Genomic DNA, 15549 nt, shown 5'->3' on the forward strand with positions numbered 1-15549 from the left:
TTTACGAAATAGTCTGCCGATTTTTGCGGGGGAGGGGACGTCAAATGTATTGCTATTTTTACATGATTTGTACGTAACGTACAAATAGCCATGTCAGTCCATACAAAAGTTTGCAGAATTGTGCAAGTTTTTCGGCAGAGGGGTAAGCTCAAAGGCGACTCCAGTTATTAAATGCTCTAAGATTTTAAGGTATCCCAGAGTAGTATGTATAATTACTATGATGATGATGATAATAACTATAATTGGTGTCACACTCACTTATAATCATATTTAATTTCTTTCAAAGTAGGTCAAGTAATTACAAATTTCCATATAAGTACGTACTTTTATCTAAGTTGCGTGTGAGCTATCAGCAAATACGTTATCCAATAATAATGCGGTGGAGCTTCAAAGGCCCGAAGAATATAAAAAGATGATGCCTTGAAGCATTGGTACGAATTCCGAAAATGGCTTCAGCAAGAGTCTGTCTCGCTCTGGTCGTCTGCGTTGGTGGTAAGCAACCCATATTAATTTATAATTCTTCCTTTACCATTATTTTAATACCATGTCGGTGGCAAACAAGCATACGGTAAGATATGGTAAGCACAGTCACCGTAGCCTATTGACGCCTGCAGCTACTCCAGAGGTTTTACATGCGCGTTGCCGACCCTTTAAAAACCTGTACTTCCCAATAAGGTCTAGTTTAACCTCTGGGTTAGAAGGTCAGATGGTAGCTTTCGTAAAAACTAGTGTCTACGCCAATTCTCGGGATCAGTTGCCAAGCGGACCCCAGGCTCCCATGAGCCGTGGCAGAATGCCGGGATAACACGAGGAAAATGACACCCTTCAAATTATTGTAAATTACCTACAAAAGACTGTTTTTTCCAGCAAATCTCAACGTGCAGGCTTACCGCCTCGCCCGGTCCCCTGACAAGATGGAGGCAGAGTTCCCCGACTACTCTGCCGAGCGAAGCCAGGAGCTGCAAGACCGAGCTGATGATGAGTCAGACTACTGGAACAGGGAGGGCGTCAAGTATGGGAGCAGAGGGGAGGACGACTACGAGAAGGGGGAGGAACGCAGGTGAACTGCTGGAGAAATTCTTCTGTTTTATATAGGACGCAAACGAGGACGCGAATTTTCTTCTTCTTTCGAATCGCCTAAAGGTAAGCGATTACCGCTACCCAACGACACAAGAGGGGTTCTAAGTGAGGATGGGATTACGCCCTTTTCTTGAAGGTTTGAAGGTATCGGTCGGTTCTTCTATACCTCTGGCGTCGAATGATGATCCCTACCACGTGCGCCTGCACCCTGCCCTGCCTGCTGTGTGGTAAGCCTTTACCGCCTCGCCCGATCCCCTGACAAGATGGAGGCAGAGTTCCCCGACTACTCCGCCGAGCGAAGCCAGGAGCTGCAGGACCGGGCTGATGATGAGTCAGGCTACTGGAATAGGGAGGGCGTGAAGTAAGGGAGCAGAGGGGAGGACGACTACGAGAAGGGGGAGGAACGCAGGTGAACTGCTGGAGAAATTCTTTTTTTGTACCTGTTGTCGAATGATAGTCCCTATTCTGTAGTCCTAATGTATTAATCTAATACGCTCTTAAATACTTACCAATAGGCTAGTTGGCAATTTTTTATTAATGGTATCAGTCGATCAGATTTGTTATGAGGATCAAATGTCTATATTGGACCCATTGCCTTAAACTCCTTAAAGGAATACAAAAGTTACAAATTATATTCAAAGTCTGACAATCGCACTTTACTGACGAAACGCTCCTAACAAAATGGCAATACATCGTGACGTGTGACGTCACCATGTAAAAAAAGCCATTTCGATGTATGGAAAACAAAGATATTTTGATTTTGTCGGTGAAATATTACGTATATGTATAAAGTTGCTAGGTATACAATATTTTTTTTAGTAAAATGTTAGGAATCGGATGGTCCCATTGTATTTTTCCTTTTTGGATGTAAAAAAAATGTTGAATTATGAACTTTGAGGTGATTTTTTTACTATTCCAATTTATTAAGTTTCCAATTTTGTGATAATTTGCTCACTTTCTGTCTATTTAACTAGGTTTAGTTATGAAATTCACATGTGTCAACAACCCTATTCACAATAATATAATATTTAATAATACATTCTTTGGCTATATTCAGATTTTTAAGTGCTAATGTTTCTTGTAAAAAAAATGCAATGTAAAAGTAGTAATAATAATATTTTTACTCTTTACGATACAGAGAAAAGAACGAAGAGAAAAACCAAGACCAATACGAAAACGAAAAGGAATATCAGGAGAATCAACAAGAAACTAACGCTGACAACACTGAAGACCGTTACAACGACGACAAAGAGGACACTGGTACGTCACTATTGTGCACTACAATACAATACATCAATACAATATAGGGTATTTGACTACTAGTCAAATGAGTTTCTTTTTTCGAATTGTCAGAACGATTTTGCTTCTATGGAATTTATATGAAACACTAGCATGTGACGTCACAATCAAATTACCTACTCTTTATAGTTTTATACGTGTTTTAAAATAGAAATAGAGTCTAAAAATAACTGCTGTCTATGTTTCTTTATTAATCTTCTGGTGCTTCATTTCTTGCATGGTGTAAAATAATTTATTTTAAATACACTCAAATACCCTATTATATGCATGATGCGCTTTTTATTCTGATATTAGATATATATAACCTTATTTTACAGAGGCAGCACAACAAGCCGGCGAGGACCATTACGGCCAGCAAGAGCAGGACAACAACGGGGAATACTACGAGAGCGAGGGAGAGAAACGAGGGAGCACCGCCGGCAGTGACACGGATGACAACGCGCAGCGGTACGAGGAGAAGGGGACGGAAGATATGGACAAAGAGGGGGATAGGGTGGACAATTATGATGTGGAAGGGGATAGTCCCTCGTTCAGTTATGACAATAATTAAGATTTTTTTGTGGAATCAGTTTTAAAATAAGTAATTTGGCATTTAATAAATATTGTGTTTTTAGTTTGTCTGCAGCAATATTGGCAGTTTTATTTAAAATCCATCCCCTAATGAATGATTGTAGCGGAAGAAATGAAATTTAGTGGTCAAGTCAGTTAGAGTTAGACCAAGAAAAGTCTGCAGCGATTTTGATAGCCCACGCAGTGCGAGTGTTATTTTAAACGTCAAACGTCTATGAAATTATGACGTATAAATAACACTGCGTGGGCTATCAGAATCGCTGCAGACTTTTCTTAGTCTAACTTTACTCTATTTGTGGTTATTCGGATATATGTCGTGGACAATTACTTAACTTACCGTCTCGTTAGTCAAAATCATCTTATTTACGCATTACTTTGACGCCATGGGATAATCAAAGTTGAAGATGACACCATTTTGATCATAAATTAAATTGACGTCAACCTCTCTAGCGACCACACGTTCCAAATTTAATAGTGGAATGTCCTTGAGTTCATTATTGCGTCCGTGCCTCACTATTAAATTGACAATTTTAATCAGATTGTGCCAAAACTTGTCCCGCCTGGATCTAGGGTTGCCAGATCGAAAGGCGCTATTTTCGGGAAAAAATATACATTTTTCGGGATTTTGGGGCTTAAGTCGGGAAAAAGAAACATTCAAATTAAAGTAATTGTATTAAAAACAACGATATTTTACATTATTGGCTCTACGTCAGCTCAGGTCTCTCGCCACGCGCGCGCTCGTGCTCGACGCGGGTCGCTCGCTCGCTCGACGACAGTTCGGAACTTGAAATTATTTCTTTATAACGAGAAGCTGTTTTTCGGGACACTTAACACTTTGTCGGGAATCGGGAACACTTGCTAAAAATCGGGAGAATCCCGCCAAATCCCGACCATCTGGCAACCCTACCTGGATCCCACTTTAAGTACTCAAGGCGAAAGCGAGCGTTCTAGTAAGAGCTAATTTAGCCTTGAAACTTCGAGTCCTTGAGACTAGTCTGATCCTAATTCACAACACAAATTTACTTAATTCGACCGTGAAGGATAACACATACCTATTATATTACTATTCAAACAACATTTATTCATATAGGTATTTATTTAGTTTTGTAAGCTTTTTCTTGACTTTATAGTTCGTTTTTTTGGCACTAGAAAGAAGATAAGCGATCTTGACATGTCTTTTAATTGAAAACCGATCATTTAAAATCAGTAACTATTACTTATGAAAGCAGAAGAATATAAATGATCGTGTTAGATTTATAATTGTTACATATTTGCCGTGACTTATTTTTAAAACGTGTTTTTCAATTAGAAGACACATCAAGATTGTTTACCTTTTTTCTAATGCTAAAAAAAACGAACTACTTATAGGGTGGTATTCCATCTGTCCAATATATTGGTCCAATGTGTATTTTGTCTCACATTTTGCTTAATGAGAGAGTGAGACGCATTGGACAAAGAAATTGGACAGGTGCTAGGTGGAATACCACCCTTAGGCCCACTTGCACCATTCCACTAACCCGGGGTTAACCGGTTAAACCTGGAGTTACCATGGTTACCAGTACAATTTGATACTGGGTTGACGGTTAAACCGCTTAACCCCGGGTTAGTGGGATGGTGCAAGTGGGTCTTAGCAATACGGAATCGGTAAGTAAGTACATTACGCAGATTTTTTAACTGATCGGCGAGATTAAGTGGGCGAGAGCCGAACCCACGAGTTTGCGATCAAAGCGTATTCTAATTTTAATTATAGGATATGAATTCGATCCATACCTATCTAATCCAGATCGAATTTATATCCTTTAATTAAAATTAGAATATGCCTGGTAGTATATTGATACTGATATAGTACCGCCAAGTCTGGAAAAGCCACAGCACACCACGCACAAGCTGAAATTTTCAGTAATTCAGTGCCTGAATCTCTCTAAATATCTCTATGGTCACGGAATATCTGAATTTATTAAGTGATCATAGAAAATCAGGCAATAATCAGCTCGTGTGATGTGAATTCAGGGAAATGCGTTGTCTTGACATTGGTTCCTAATTTACGATTAAATCTTAAAGTTGGTCAGAGATCTTCTGAAACTGGATGATTATCACCAGGTAAGTAGTTACTCCGCCCAAAATCTGCAATAAAAAGAAAAGTAATCAGTTTAGTTTGTCGATTAAACTCTGGCCCTGTCCGGACCTCTTTACAATAGCCCAAACTTAAGCACCAGCCAAACTCCATCCATAGTCCTTAACTCTTTGAAATATTTTTGTTACAATAGCCCCAATGCCTGCTGAGACCGGTTCACGGGTATTATATCTAAGATTGTTGTACCAGTGAATGGGTTCCAGCAAGAGTTCTACATGACATCAAACTTGTCTTAAAGGACCTCTGCGATTGAATAATTTTACGGTTTAGACTCACTTGTTTTTAGTTACTCGCGCGCGCAGCGTGCGACCCGGTGAGCCGCAGTACGGGATACACGGCCGTCGTGAACGCTGCTCGCACTGTTAGTGCTTGAGAAAGGAGACCTAGGCTCTCCGAAACATGTCGCGCGAGTGACTAAAAACAAGTGAGTCTAAACCGTAAAATTATTCAATATTAGTATGTCTCACAACAGTTTAAATTCGACCTCTGCGATGTTGGCTTCGGCCCACGTACGCCTCCAAAAGGTCGGGGACCCCATGTTTCCGAGATATGGAACAACATACCGTAGCCATCAGCGGCCGTGCTAACGCGTAGACTCCGAGTGGCATGTACTTGGCGTTGCTGAGTAGGATCTGCTTGGCGAACTGATCCAGCTCCTTCGAGAGCCGCTCGCATTTCGGGGCCAGGTGCACGATCAAGTGGCTTAGCAGGATCTGGGTGCGCTCCCTCTGTTTTAACATGATTATAATATAAGTTTTATGCATAAATCTCATTTTCGGTACAAGCTTTTACTAACTGTACTTTTCTTTCCACAGGCAGCTAATAATCATCGAGAGAATTCTAACAACCCCAAACAAAATTTGATTGCGTTGTTTTATCACAGAGTTCCTACGACCAGTGACCACCTCCTATCTCCACCATCAGATCAGTTCGATGGTACCATGCATAATATTGCATTGTCACCCGATTTACATATGCAAGCAAATTTTCAGCTTCATCGGAAACCGGGAGGTGGGTTTAATTTAATTTGCAAGATTTGATTACAGACAACGGGACAAGTGAAACTAAATAAATAAAAGCTTGTAATTAAGCCCAAGAATACGGTAAGCAAAAGAATATTTTCCAATGGCTGTTATAAATATAGAATGAAATTCTATATAAATATCTACGAAGTTTTGAGATGACGTTGCCAGGCTCATTTAGATATTGGTAAATCACTCAGTGGTCCAGATTAGTCCAGAAGCGCTTGGCTTGCGACTGCTCCGAACAGTATAATAATACAGAGACAGTCTAGAGAGCGACCTCTAGTAGGTCTAAGCATTAAGTTTAAATGCGGATTACCTGCTCCTGTGTCCAGTGACAAGGTTCTATCGTCAAAAGGAGTGTGACGACGTGGAACAAGCTCCAGTTGATTTGTAATAGCAACTCGTAAATGATCCTTTCATCATGGTCAACTGAGGGAAATATAGTAAGTATTATTAGTATTATTACATTAGGTTTATCTCAGTGCTTTTCAATTTGAGGGCCAGAGCCATCGCGGGGGCTTAGAAAAAAGAAAAAAAAAAACAATATACAGTTCATAGTTCGTGCGCGTTAAGAATGCAGTAAAATCATAATTGTCAGCCAGCCTAATAGCGATGCTAGCAATGTACAAATTGCAGAACATTCCCAAAAAGCGGAAACGTTATCAGAACATTCCTGCAACATGGAAATTATTGTTCCGCCATCTTAGATTTTTTCCAAAAAAATTTTTTTTTCATAGTAATCTAGAGGCCTCTGTCTTCCGCCATGCCAAATCTCAGCGCACTCGGAACAACTTGAAAATTTAAAAAATAAAGTCGGTCATTTTGTTTTTTTTTTTAATGCAGTTTGTTTTGTCTCGGAGCCCTCTATGACATTTGGTCGAGCACCCCCCACCTATCACGCACCGTTTAAAAGTTGCCATACAAAATAAAAGTGGCCAGTTTTCCCGCAATTGTAGTATTTTTCCAAAAAAAATTTTTCATAGGTATCTGTCCCCTAGATACCTATGAAAAAAATTTTCCCGAGATTCCGTGACCAAAATTTCAGCGCGCTAGGACAAACTAAAAAACATGACGGCGTCAAAAACGGCCAGGGTCCGTCTATGACGTTTGGTCGAGCACCCCCCCCACCTAGGTCGGACCGTTTGTCGGAATTTTCTGGAAGTAAGGACTACACCTAAACTATCGTGAATATTCATGGTATATAAACTACGATAAATAAATAAATTCTCGTTCTCGAGAACATTCTCAGAAGTTACCAAGAAATTCTCATGTGGAAAGTTTCGCAACTTTGGAAAGTTCTCGTGAGTGCATTGCTAAGCGATGCTCGTAACCAATAAAATCGTTCCTTTTCAAGTATGCCTTCAACTGTGGTCACATAGCACTGTGAACTTACTTTTTAATTAGGAACGATTTGATTGGCGGTGGCTACGCCGGCGTACAGTGATGATTTTACTGCATTCTCAACGCGAATGAACCATTGGTTAAGGACAGAGAAGAAATTCACGACAATTTTTTTCATCTTCAGGCGGTCACACTGAGTTACACTTATAAAATAGAAGCATGACCTAGGTACTAATCGTCAAAACCTAATTGTTTAAAACTAGTAATACGGTCCATATTGGGTTGCATACAAGTTTAAGTCATATCTTTGATGCGCATAACAACTTGTGTCATAATCATGATTGCGCATACAAATGAAAAGTCATATTATATTGTGTCATACATTTTTAGCCATAATATTTGATGACATGCTCAGCAGGTGTCATATATTTTTTGTGCATATAGGTTTTGATTATAATGAATCAAATGTCATACCAGCTGAAAGGATATTTATCGATACTTATAATGTTTTTACGTATAACGTTTTGTAGCATAATAATTTTCAACCATAATGGTTTAAGGCATACTTAGTTATTGATAGCCTTAATCTCCGTCCAAACACTTAATTCGACGGAGACGCGGGGCTCCTATTTCTGCGTGGTTTGCCCTTCGGGCATCTAAAGAAACCTAACGAACCTAACCTACCTACTATTTGAATAAATCTATATCTATGATTAATTTCTTTTATAAGACCCTTTCTCCTAGGGGATAGGGCTCCTTGGATCTCCTCTTTTATACGGTCTTTCTGTGGTTATGATTATGACTAAAGAAATATTTGCTTCATAGGTGGCTCACAACCATACATATTTATTATTCATGCTTTGTAACATTTATGAAAAAAACATATTATGACCACTAAAAATATGACTTATTTTTTATGTCTATATTAATACTATGCACTGCAATACTTCGAACGAAAAACAATTATAGATATCAAGCAGATGACTTAAAATTTTATGCGAATTAAATTAATGACTATAAAAAATATGTCATAACTCATTTATGACAAAAACCCAGTTATGCTCAGGAATAATTCTGACTAAAGATTTTTCTGACTTACAATTTTATGCATAAAGTGTTATATGACAAAAGTTGTTATGCGACCAGAGGGAGTCCCCTAGTAATATTTAGGGTAAGTTAGGACTGATCGTTCAAAAAATAACAGCAGTTGGTGGCATTGAGCTGTCGCACACTCTAAAAGAGAAAGTAAGACAGCATGATCGTACATCTCTGCAGAAGGTAGTATGGAGTCAGCACCAGCCGGATGAACGTAGACATGAGAACGAACATCAGGAACACGCCGTTGGACGCGTTCAGCTGTCTCGTTAGCTCGCTTGTACGCTCGTGGGTGAGAGCGAGACGGCGAATGGTGGCTTGCGCTTGTGACAGGGTCATGGAGTCTCCTGAAAATGAAAAGGTTGGTTTTTTGGGGAATTGTCTTTGGAAGAAATTGCCACACTAAGGATTTTTTTTATCTTTGGTAGCAGTTTCATTTGTAAGGTATTTTAATAAATATAAAGGATTTTTCCAGCAGGTAACTATACTAAGGTAATTATAAGGTCATAGACCTTTGCATGACTAAGTTACATTATTTCTGATCCCAGTGGCGTTAAGTCGGCTACATCAAAAAATGATTTAAGAGGGGCAAAACTACTAAGTGGTGGAGGCCAATTCAAACGAACATTTTGTTCTCATCTAATGATCAGCTGGGCGATTGGGCATTTAATTAAAAAAAATGGTCAAGACTATGTCGGGCCATGCTGAGTGTTCTATTGCCCGTTGATCACAATTAAAATTAATTAAAATGAAATCGTAATTCCAACAACTCAAAAATGACGTATGCCACTTGAAAGGCTATGATAAACGGTGACCAGCAGCGGTAGCTAGGCGTGGGCGAAGCGGCCTCTCACCCATGGCCTCGCACTAAACGGGGCCCGCGGGAGCCATCCTTTTTTATTACACTCATTGAAAGAAAATGGCCTCGCGAGAAGGCCATGGTGAGAATTCGCTCACGGCTAGATTAATTCACGCTATTCCACTGTACATGAATATAGCTAGATTGGAGTCCTGGATTAGATTGGATTGGATTAATTGGTTACCTGGAGTCTTCGCTGGCTTTGTGAAGCAGTCGACCAGGGTGTTGCGTTCAGATTTCGGTGGCCTCAACAAGTCTTCCAATGCTGTAGTTGACTCCAACTCGAACTTAGCTGGAAAATGAGGCCATGCAATTAAATAACATGTGTTTCCACCTCCGAAATGTATGAGTATGTGTAACTTCTATGACTTTATCAATTTGAATGTAATTTATCATATTAGAGACTTATTAAGCGCAACCGCGAGGGGGCACATTGCGGGAATAGACAAGAGTCGCTGGACAAGACGACGTCTTGAATGAAGGCCCAGAGCGGACACCCGAGGGAGCGGTAGACCACCGCAGCGCTGAGTGGGACTGGATGAATCGGGCACAAGATCGACAGGAGTGGAAGAAGAGGGAAGAAGCCTACATCACATCCAAGATTGTGATTATCAAAAGGCTACCATGATGATTAAGAGCAACCATGGCCAATATGGCATAGCTCCATTGCAGCAGCAATAGTACTTCCAGGTTCCAGCAGCAATAGTACTTCCAGGTTCCATAAAGTTTCCCATGTAGATATAGTTAACTGACAGGTACTGACCTCTGCGCAACTTTGCCAGCTCGTCATTAACAGCAACCACGAGCTCCATTGCAGCAGCAACAGTACTTCCAGCGGGCGCAGCATGGTTCCTTTTCCATCGCCTGTCGCCATACTTGTCACTTTCGCACTTACATACTTGTTAGAACGTGACAGGCATGGTGACAAGCGATAAAAGTGCGACCGTGCTACCGCCGCAGGTTCCATAGTTTCCCATGTAGATGTAGTTAACTGGCAGGTACTGACCTCTGCGCAACGTTGCCAGCTCGTCATTAACGGCGACCACGGCGGCATGCACGGCGAGCACGGCACAGCTCCATTGCAGAAGAACAAGCACTCCCATCAGGTTTCCTACGTAGTATGGCCCGTACATGCACATTATGTACCCTGCGAATTATTTTCTTCATAAAGTAAACGTACTAGTGCTCGACATGCTAATGCCCAATAGATGACACCTTGCTGTCACATCTATTGTCTCGTCGTCTTATCAGTTGTGTGGGTATTGTGATCCTATATTACACTGTCATTATTAATTCTATAGGTGTAATCATCATCATCATCATATCCAGCCCTTTATAAGTGTGAAAGTAAAAGTCTAGGTGTGAATGAAAGTGAAATTCTTTATTCTTCAATTTAGGCATATTACAATGCCTAAATTGAATTCTTACTATTCAATTTTCTATAGAAATCATTTTACGTGATCACTGATCAATTAACCGTCATAGAAAATGAAGTGTCGGACCCGGACCGTTCTAGCGTGAGTTATCCTCTACGCTGACATCGACTGCCATACATTGGTTAAGTCAAATGTATGACTGTTGGCATCAGCGTTGAGCGTGCATACTCGGAGAGTAGGTACATTCCATGGCTCACAGGTAAGAGTACTTACAAATTTTGCCGTCCAGTAAGGGCCTCAAAAAACTATAAAAGTCTGCTATCAAGATGGAGGCTGCCCACAAAGGTATGCAGACGATTGTAATGGTTTTGGTCCTTTCGCTCCTTGCCGATGGATTGATTTTGAGTTCTCCGCTGACCTGAAATAAAAATCAGCAGATTTTTAAAATAGCCCCGAAAGTTGCAGGTATCCATGTGGGAAAAAACCTTCACTACTTCTTTTTCAAATGTATGGCCTCGTTAGCAGGGCCGTCTTAAACTATGCTGGGACCCTTGGGCACATAAGAATTTGGGGCCCTTTTGGAAAGTAAAGAAAGCGAATAAAACATTTTCCTACTATGATCTTCTATTTATTATGGGTAATCAAATATACTGTTACTGTCTGTCCCTCGGGGCCCCCTGAGGATGGGGCCCCGTGTGCCCTTATGGTAAAGACGGTACTGCTTAGAGCAAGAGTGAATAGGCCATAATTGAAGCAGGGAACTACATCTTAAGGATGACTCACGTTAGACCGGGCCGTGCCCGAGCCGAGGCGTCCGATATGTCATTTTCTGTGCTGGCTGATCGATGATCACGTGGTGCGTGGTGAAAATGAAGCTCCGGAAGCTCCGGCCCGGCCACGGCCCGGTCTAACGTGAGTCATCCTTTAGGCTCTCGCCGTCCACCAGGTGAGTCTAGGGTCGCTGTCAGTTTCTAGTTAAAAAAGTACCGCGTTTATGGAAAAACCTAACTATTAAAAAAACGCAAGCGAGGGGACAACTGACATAGGTAGTCAACTAGTCATAACTATATTACAACCGACCTGTGCTCTTCAGAGGTTTTTTAATGATGGCAAGCGGTCACCGTAGCCTATGGATGCCTGCAAGTCCAGGCGTGTTACTTGCCCGTTGTCGACTCTTTAAAAACCTGTAGGTACACTCCTTTTTTGATAAGCTCCAGTAGTCCCTCGGGAAAATCTGCACCTGTACTGCATGCGCATCTGACGTGTATTGGCGTAATATCTCGGAGCCTAGCCAAGATGACTATCGTACAATATACAGAGATAGTTGACCCCCCTCCCCCTGAAAATAGATTCCTATGCAGGGGGGCATAACTGCAAAATTATTAAAACATTATATTTAAACTTTAAAAATGCCAAATTCAGTGTTTTAGTAAACATTTTTAATCTTTGACTTTGGGCATAGTTCCATTTGTATGGAAATCGTTACCGCCACGCGCTATAAATATTTTTTTTATTACGAAAAAATGTATGAATGCCTACAATAAAGTGATATTTTTCTGAATAAAGAATACATGGGCTATATTGTCCAATTTTTTATTTAGTGCAAATCGCCACACTGTGATTGTAACATCCAAAATTGTCACAAAAAATTACATAACATTTTCATTTTTTGTAAAAAAATATTTTTTTTTGTATGTAAAGGTATAATAATTATTTCGAAAATGAATTCCCCGTCCCTAAATTATACGAATATGATATATAACTTGCCCTAGTTGCTAAGACTAGGAAGGAATATAGCATAGATTGGACCTGGGGAGCCAACCCTTTCACCCCCCCTTTTTGGGGGGTCTGCATGGTACGATCTCCCGGCTACCGGGGCAAATCAGCTTTGTTTGACCTAAGAAACAATCGTGCCAAGCGGCATCGCCTGAGACTAAAGTGCATGCTAAGTGACCTTACTCAACCTACTAATACAAAAAGTCAAGTTTCGATTGTCGTTTTCTATCAACGATTGTCACATTGGTAAGAGCTGGCGGCCTAGCCAAGGTGACAATCTCTTGCGCTTCACCATCGAATCGCTTTGTGATTCTCTATCACTCTTCCATATTAGTGTGATAGTGACAGTTGCGTTTTGTTCGCCACGTAGCGTTAGGGATTGGCATGTTGTCTACGGGGCCAGATACCTGTCGCAACTGATCCAGCACGTGAACGAGGTGGTTCATCCTCTTGGGCGCCATGTAGACGGCCACGCTGGCGATCATCATCATCAGCAGCATGTCGGAGCACCACACGAACATCTTCAGCGTCGTCTCGCCGATGCGGATCCTCTGTCCGGGCTCTAGGCAGATGTCCAGGATAAAGGCTGCCAGCATCACCGCGTCTGGAGGGTGAGATTGCCCAACATTCTTAAGCGTTTCATTTCTCCATTACCTAAAGGTTTTCTGGAAAAGATGGCTCTTTAGCGAGCCTCTGTCTTTATATTTTATGTGTTTACTTATAAATTTATTTTGAGTTTGTGCAATAAAGAGGATAATTGTATTTATATTCTATCATTATATTCTGGAGAGAGGGGGGGCGGAGGTAGAGGTAGAGAGCACCAGCCGTCGAGGGTGCGCGTGAAGCGTAGCGGTAGACGCCAGTGTATGTTGACGCGCAGATATAATAGGTATAAGTATCAGTGCCGGAGCGTCCATAGAACTCGATCCCCATAGGCTTGTCTGGTATTCAGGCCCTTGGGCCATTTTCTTTAAACTTATGAAGAAAAGGAAGGGCAACTTGGCTTGCCTACGAACAATCTAGACGCGTCGCCACTGATAGGTATACTCATATAACAGTCATGAATCATGATTAAGACACTGTGCCGCAGCGAGGGGGGTGGAAGGAGAAGGGTGCAAACTATCGAGGGTCTGCGTGAACCGCAGCGGGCAGACGCCGGCATATTAAGTTGACGCGCGGAGTAGCGGCGCTAGGGCATCCGATACGAGGAGGATCTGCTGAAATGATAATGTATTAAGATAGGTGAATACTCACTAAAAACAGTCATAATGAGGTGCTGTGCCGCGGCGATGGAGGCGGAGGGAGAGGGGCGCCAGCCGTCGAGGGTGCGCGTGAAGCGCAGAGGGCAGACGCCGGCGTATGTTGACGCGCGGAGGAGCAGCGCAAGCGCCCCCGATACTACGCATTCTGGACAGGGATCTGCTGAAATGATAGTGTATTAAGATAGGTGAATACTCACTAAAAACAGTCATAACGAGGCGCTGTGCCGCGGCGATGGAGGCGGAGGGAGAGGGACGCCAGCCGTCGGGGGTGCGCGTAAAGCGTAGCGGGCAGACGCCGGCGTATGTTGACGCGCGGAGGAGCAGCGCAAACGCCCCCGATACTACGCATTCTGGAGAGGGATCTGCTGAAATTATAACGAATATTTATTGTTAATAAAATATAGAAAACCGTCGCCAACATACAATTACGGCTCTTCACGTCACCCCCTTTAGGGGCATATATGTCCAAGTGTCAAAACGTCCAGAGTCAGTTGACTCTTCTACTCGAAAGTTTTACAACATTAATTCACTACGCTAGAGTCTAGCGTAGTGAAGTGGTCTGGTCTAGCGGCTAGATCATCCAAACGGCTACCGAGTCCATTGTCCAAATAGTGCTGATGAAAGGTAGGCGTTCACAGGGCCGCATCGCACGCATCGGACGGCACGTCCACGAATCCACGGTGCGGATCAGTGGACGCTCTTGTGTGACTTTATATACGGCAAACCTTGGTTATTCGGTGATACGTAGTTATGCGGTGATAGTCAGTTTTAATGTCTTTTAGCCGCGTTACCGTAAAATGGGGTGAGGAGGCGCAATACTGATATTCAAACCTCGATAACATTTTCACAAACTGAATGGTGTATATAATAAGTGTTCCGGACGTTTGTATTTTAGTTTTTATTTTATTTTGGGTAGTTCCATTTCATAACTTTGACGATAAACAGGAAAACCCACCTTACCCCGTAGTCCCTCGTATTTGGGGTGAGTTGGGTTTTCATACAAAGGTGATTTTGGAAGATTGTTGGATCGATTTTTTTTTATTATGAGTATTATTACTATAGCTCCGTTTTAAATTGGAATACATTATTTTTGTAGCAGTAGCCTTAAAAACCCATCTCACCCCCCTTTCCACCCTTGTCTCCCCATTCATAGCCCAACTCTCCCCGCGAACCCAATACTCACCCCATTTTACGGTACCTGGTAATTATATTACTTGAAACCATAGTAAACCACATTAGTCACATCCATGGTATCTCTTAAACATTGTTTTAAGCAATAAAATTCGCAACGGGCAACTCGGCTAAAAGACAATAAAACTGACTATCACCGAATAACTACGTATTACCGAATTGCCTACAAAGAATACTAAAATCCGTTGCGCGCGATGCGTCCGAAGCGTGCGATGTGGCCCTGTGGAGTCTACCTGAAGTGTATATCTTACTCGTGTGTGTTTCTTACCTCGATTTTTAATTATTTGATCATTAACGAGATTATCTCCCGATGGCCATTGCACAGGATATCTGAACATTGTTAGGTTATTCGTTTGCTAATTTACTTCAAAGTTTATTTCAAATAAGCGTTACTTCCAAACAGACAGTTTTTAATCAGTGTCTAGTAAAAAAACAAACGTTACACAATAAGCCCATTCAGTTAATTAATATTTGCGTATGATCCAAAGCAGGACCGCAGGGACACTTTTTAAATTAAAATTGCTGTTTTCTGTTCCAGTTT

At 41.6% G+C, this 15549-nt stretch overlaps 2 protein-coding genes across 2 annotated transcripts; one reads left to right on the top strand and one right to left on the bottom strand.

The window, feature by feature from the left end:
- The first annotated feature begins 254 nt into the window (after window positions 1-254).
- Window positions 255-2929, top strand: LOC134800340 (testis-specific Y-encoded-like protein 2). The gene is made up of 4 exons (XM_063772841.1): window positions 255-492; window positions 868-1060; window positions 2219-2340; window positions 2697-2929. The coding sequence occupies exons 1-4, from the start codon at window positions 447-449 to the stop codon at window positions 2927-2929; spliced, it is 594 nt and encodes a 197-aa protein (XP_063628911.1). The 5' UTR covers window positions 255-446.
- Window positions 2930-4150: 1221 nt separating this feature from the next.
- Window positions 4151-13969, bottom strand: LOC134800070 (gustatory receptor for sugar taste 43a-like). The gene is made up of 9 exons (XM_063772534.1): window positions 13810-13969; window positions 12963-13159; window positions 11053-11197; window positions 10410-10550; window positions 9588-9695; window positions 8715-8891; window positions 6425-6537; window positions 5647-5811; window positions 4151-5073 (listed from the first exon to the last, which is right to left on the bottom strand). Exons 1-9 carry the CDS (start codon window positions 13820-13822, stop codon window positions 5005-5007), a joined length of 1128 nt encoding a protein of 375 aa, XP_063628604.1. The 5' UTR covers window positions 13823-13969; the 3' UTR covers window positions 4151-5004.
- Between the last annotated feature and the right edge of the window lie 1580 nt (window positions 13970-15549).

The sequence above is a fragment of the Cydia splendana genome, chromosome 19 (assembly GCF_910591565.1).
Source record: "Cydia splendana chromosome 19, ilCydSple1.2, whole genome shotgun sequence".
Lineage (NCBI taxonomy): Eukaryota > Metazoa > Arthropoda > Insecta > Lepidoptera > Tortricidae > Cydia > Cydia splendana.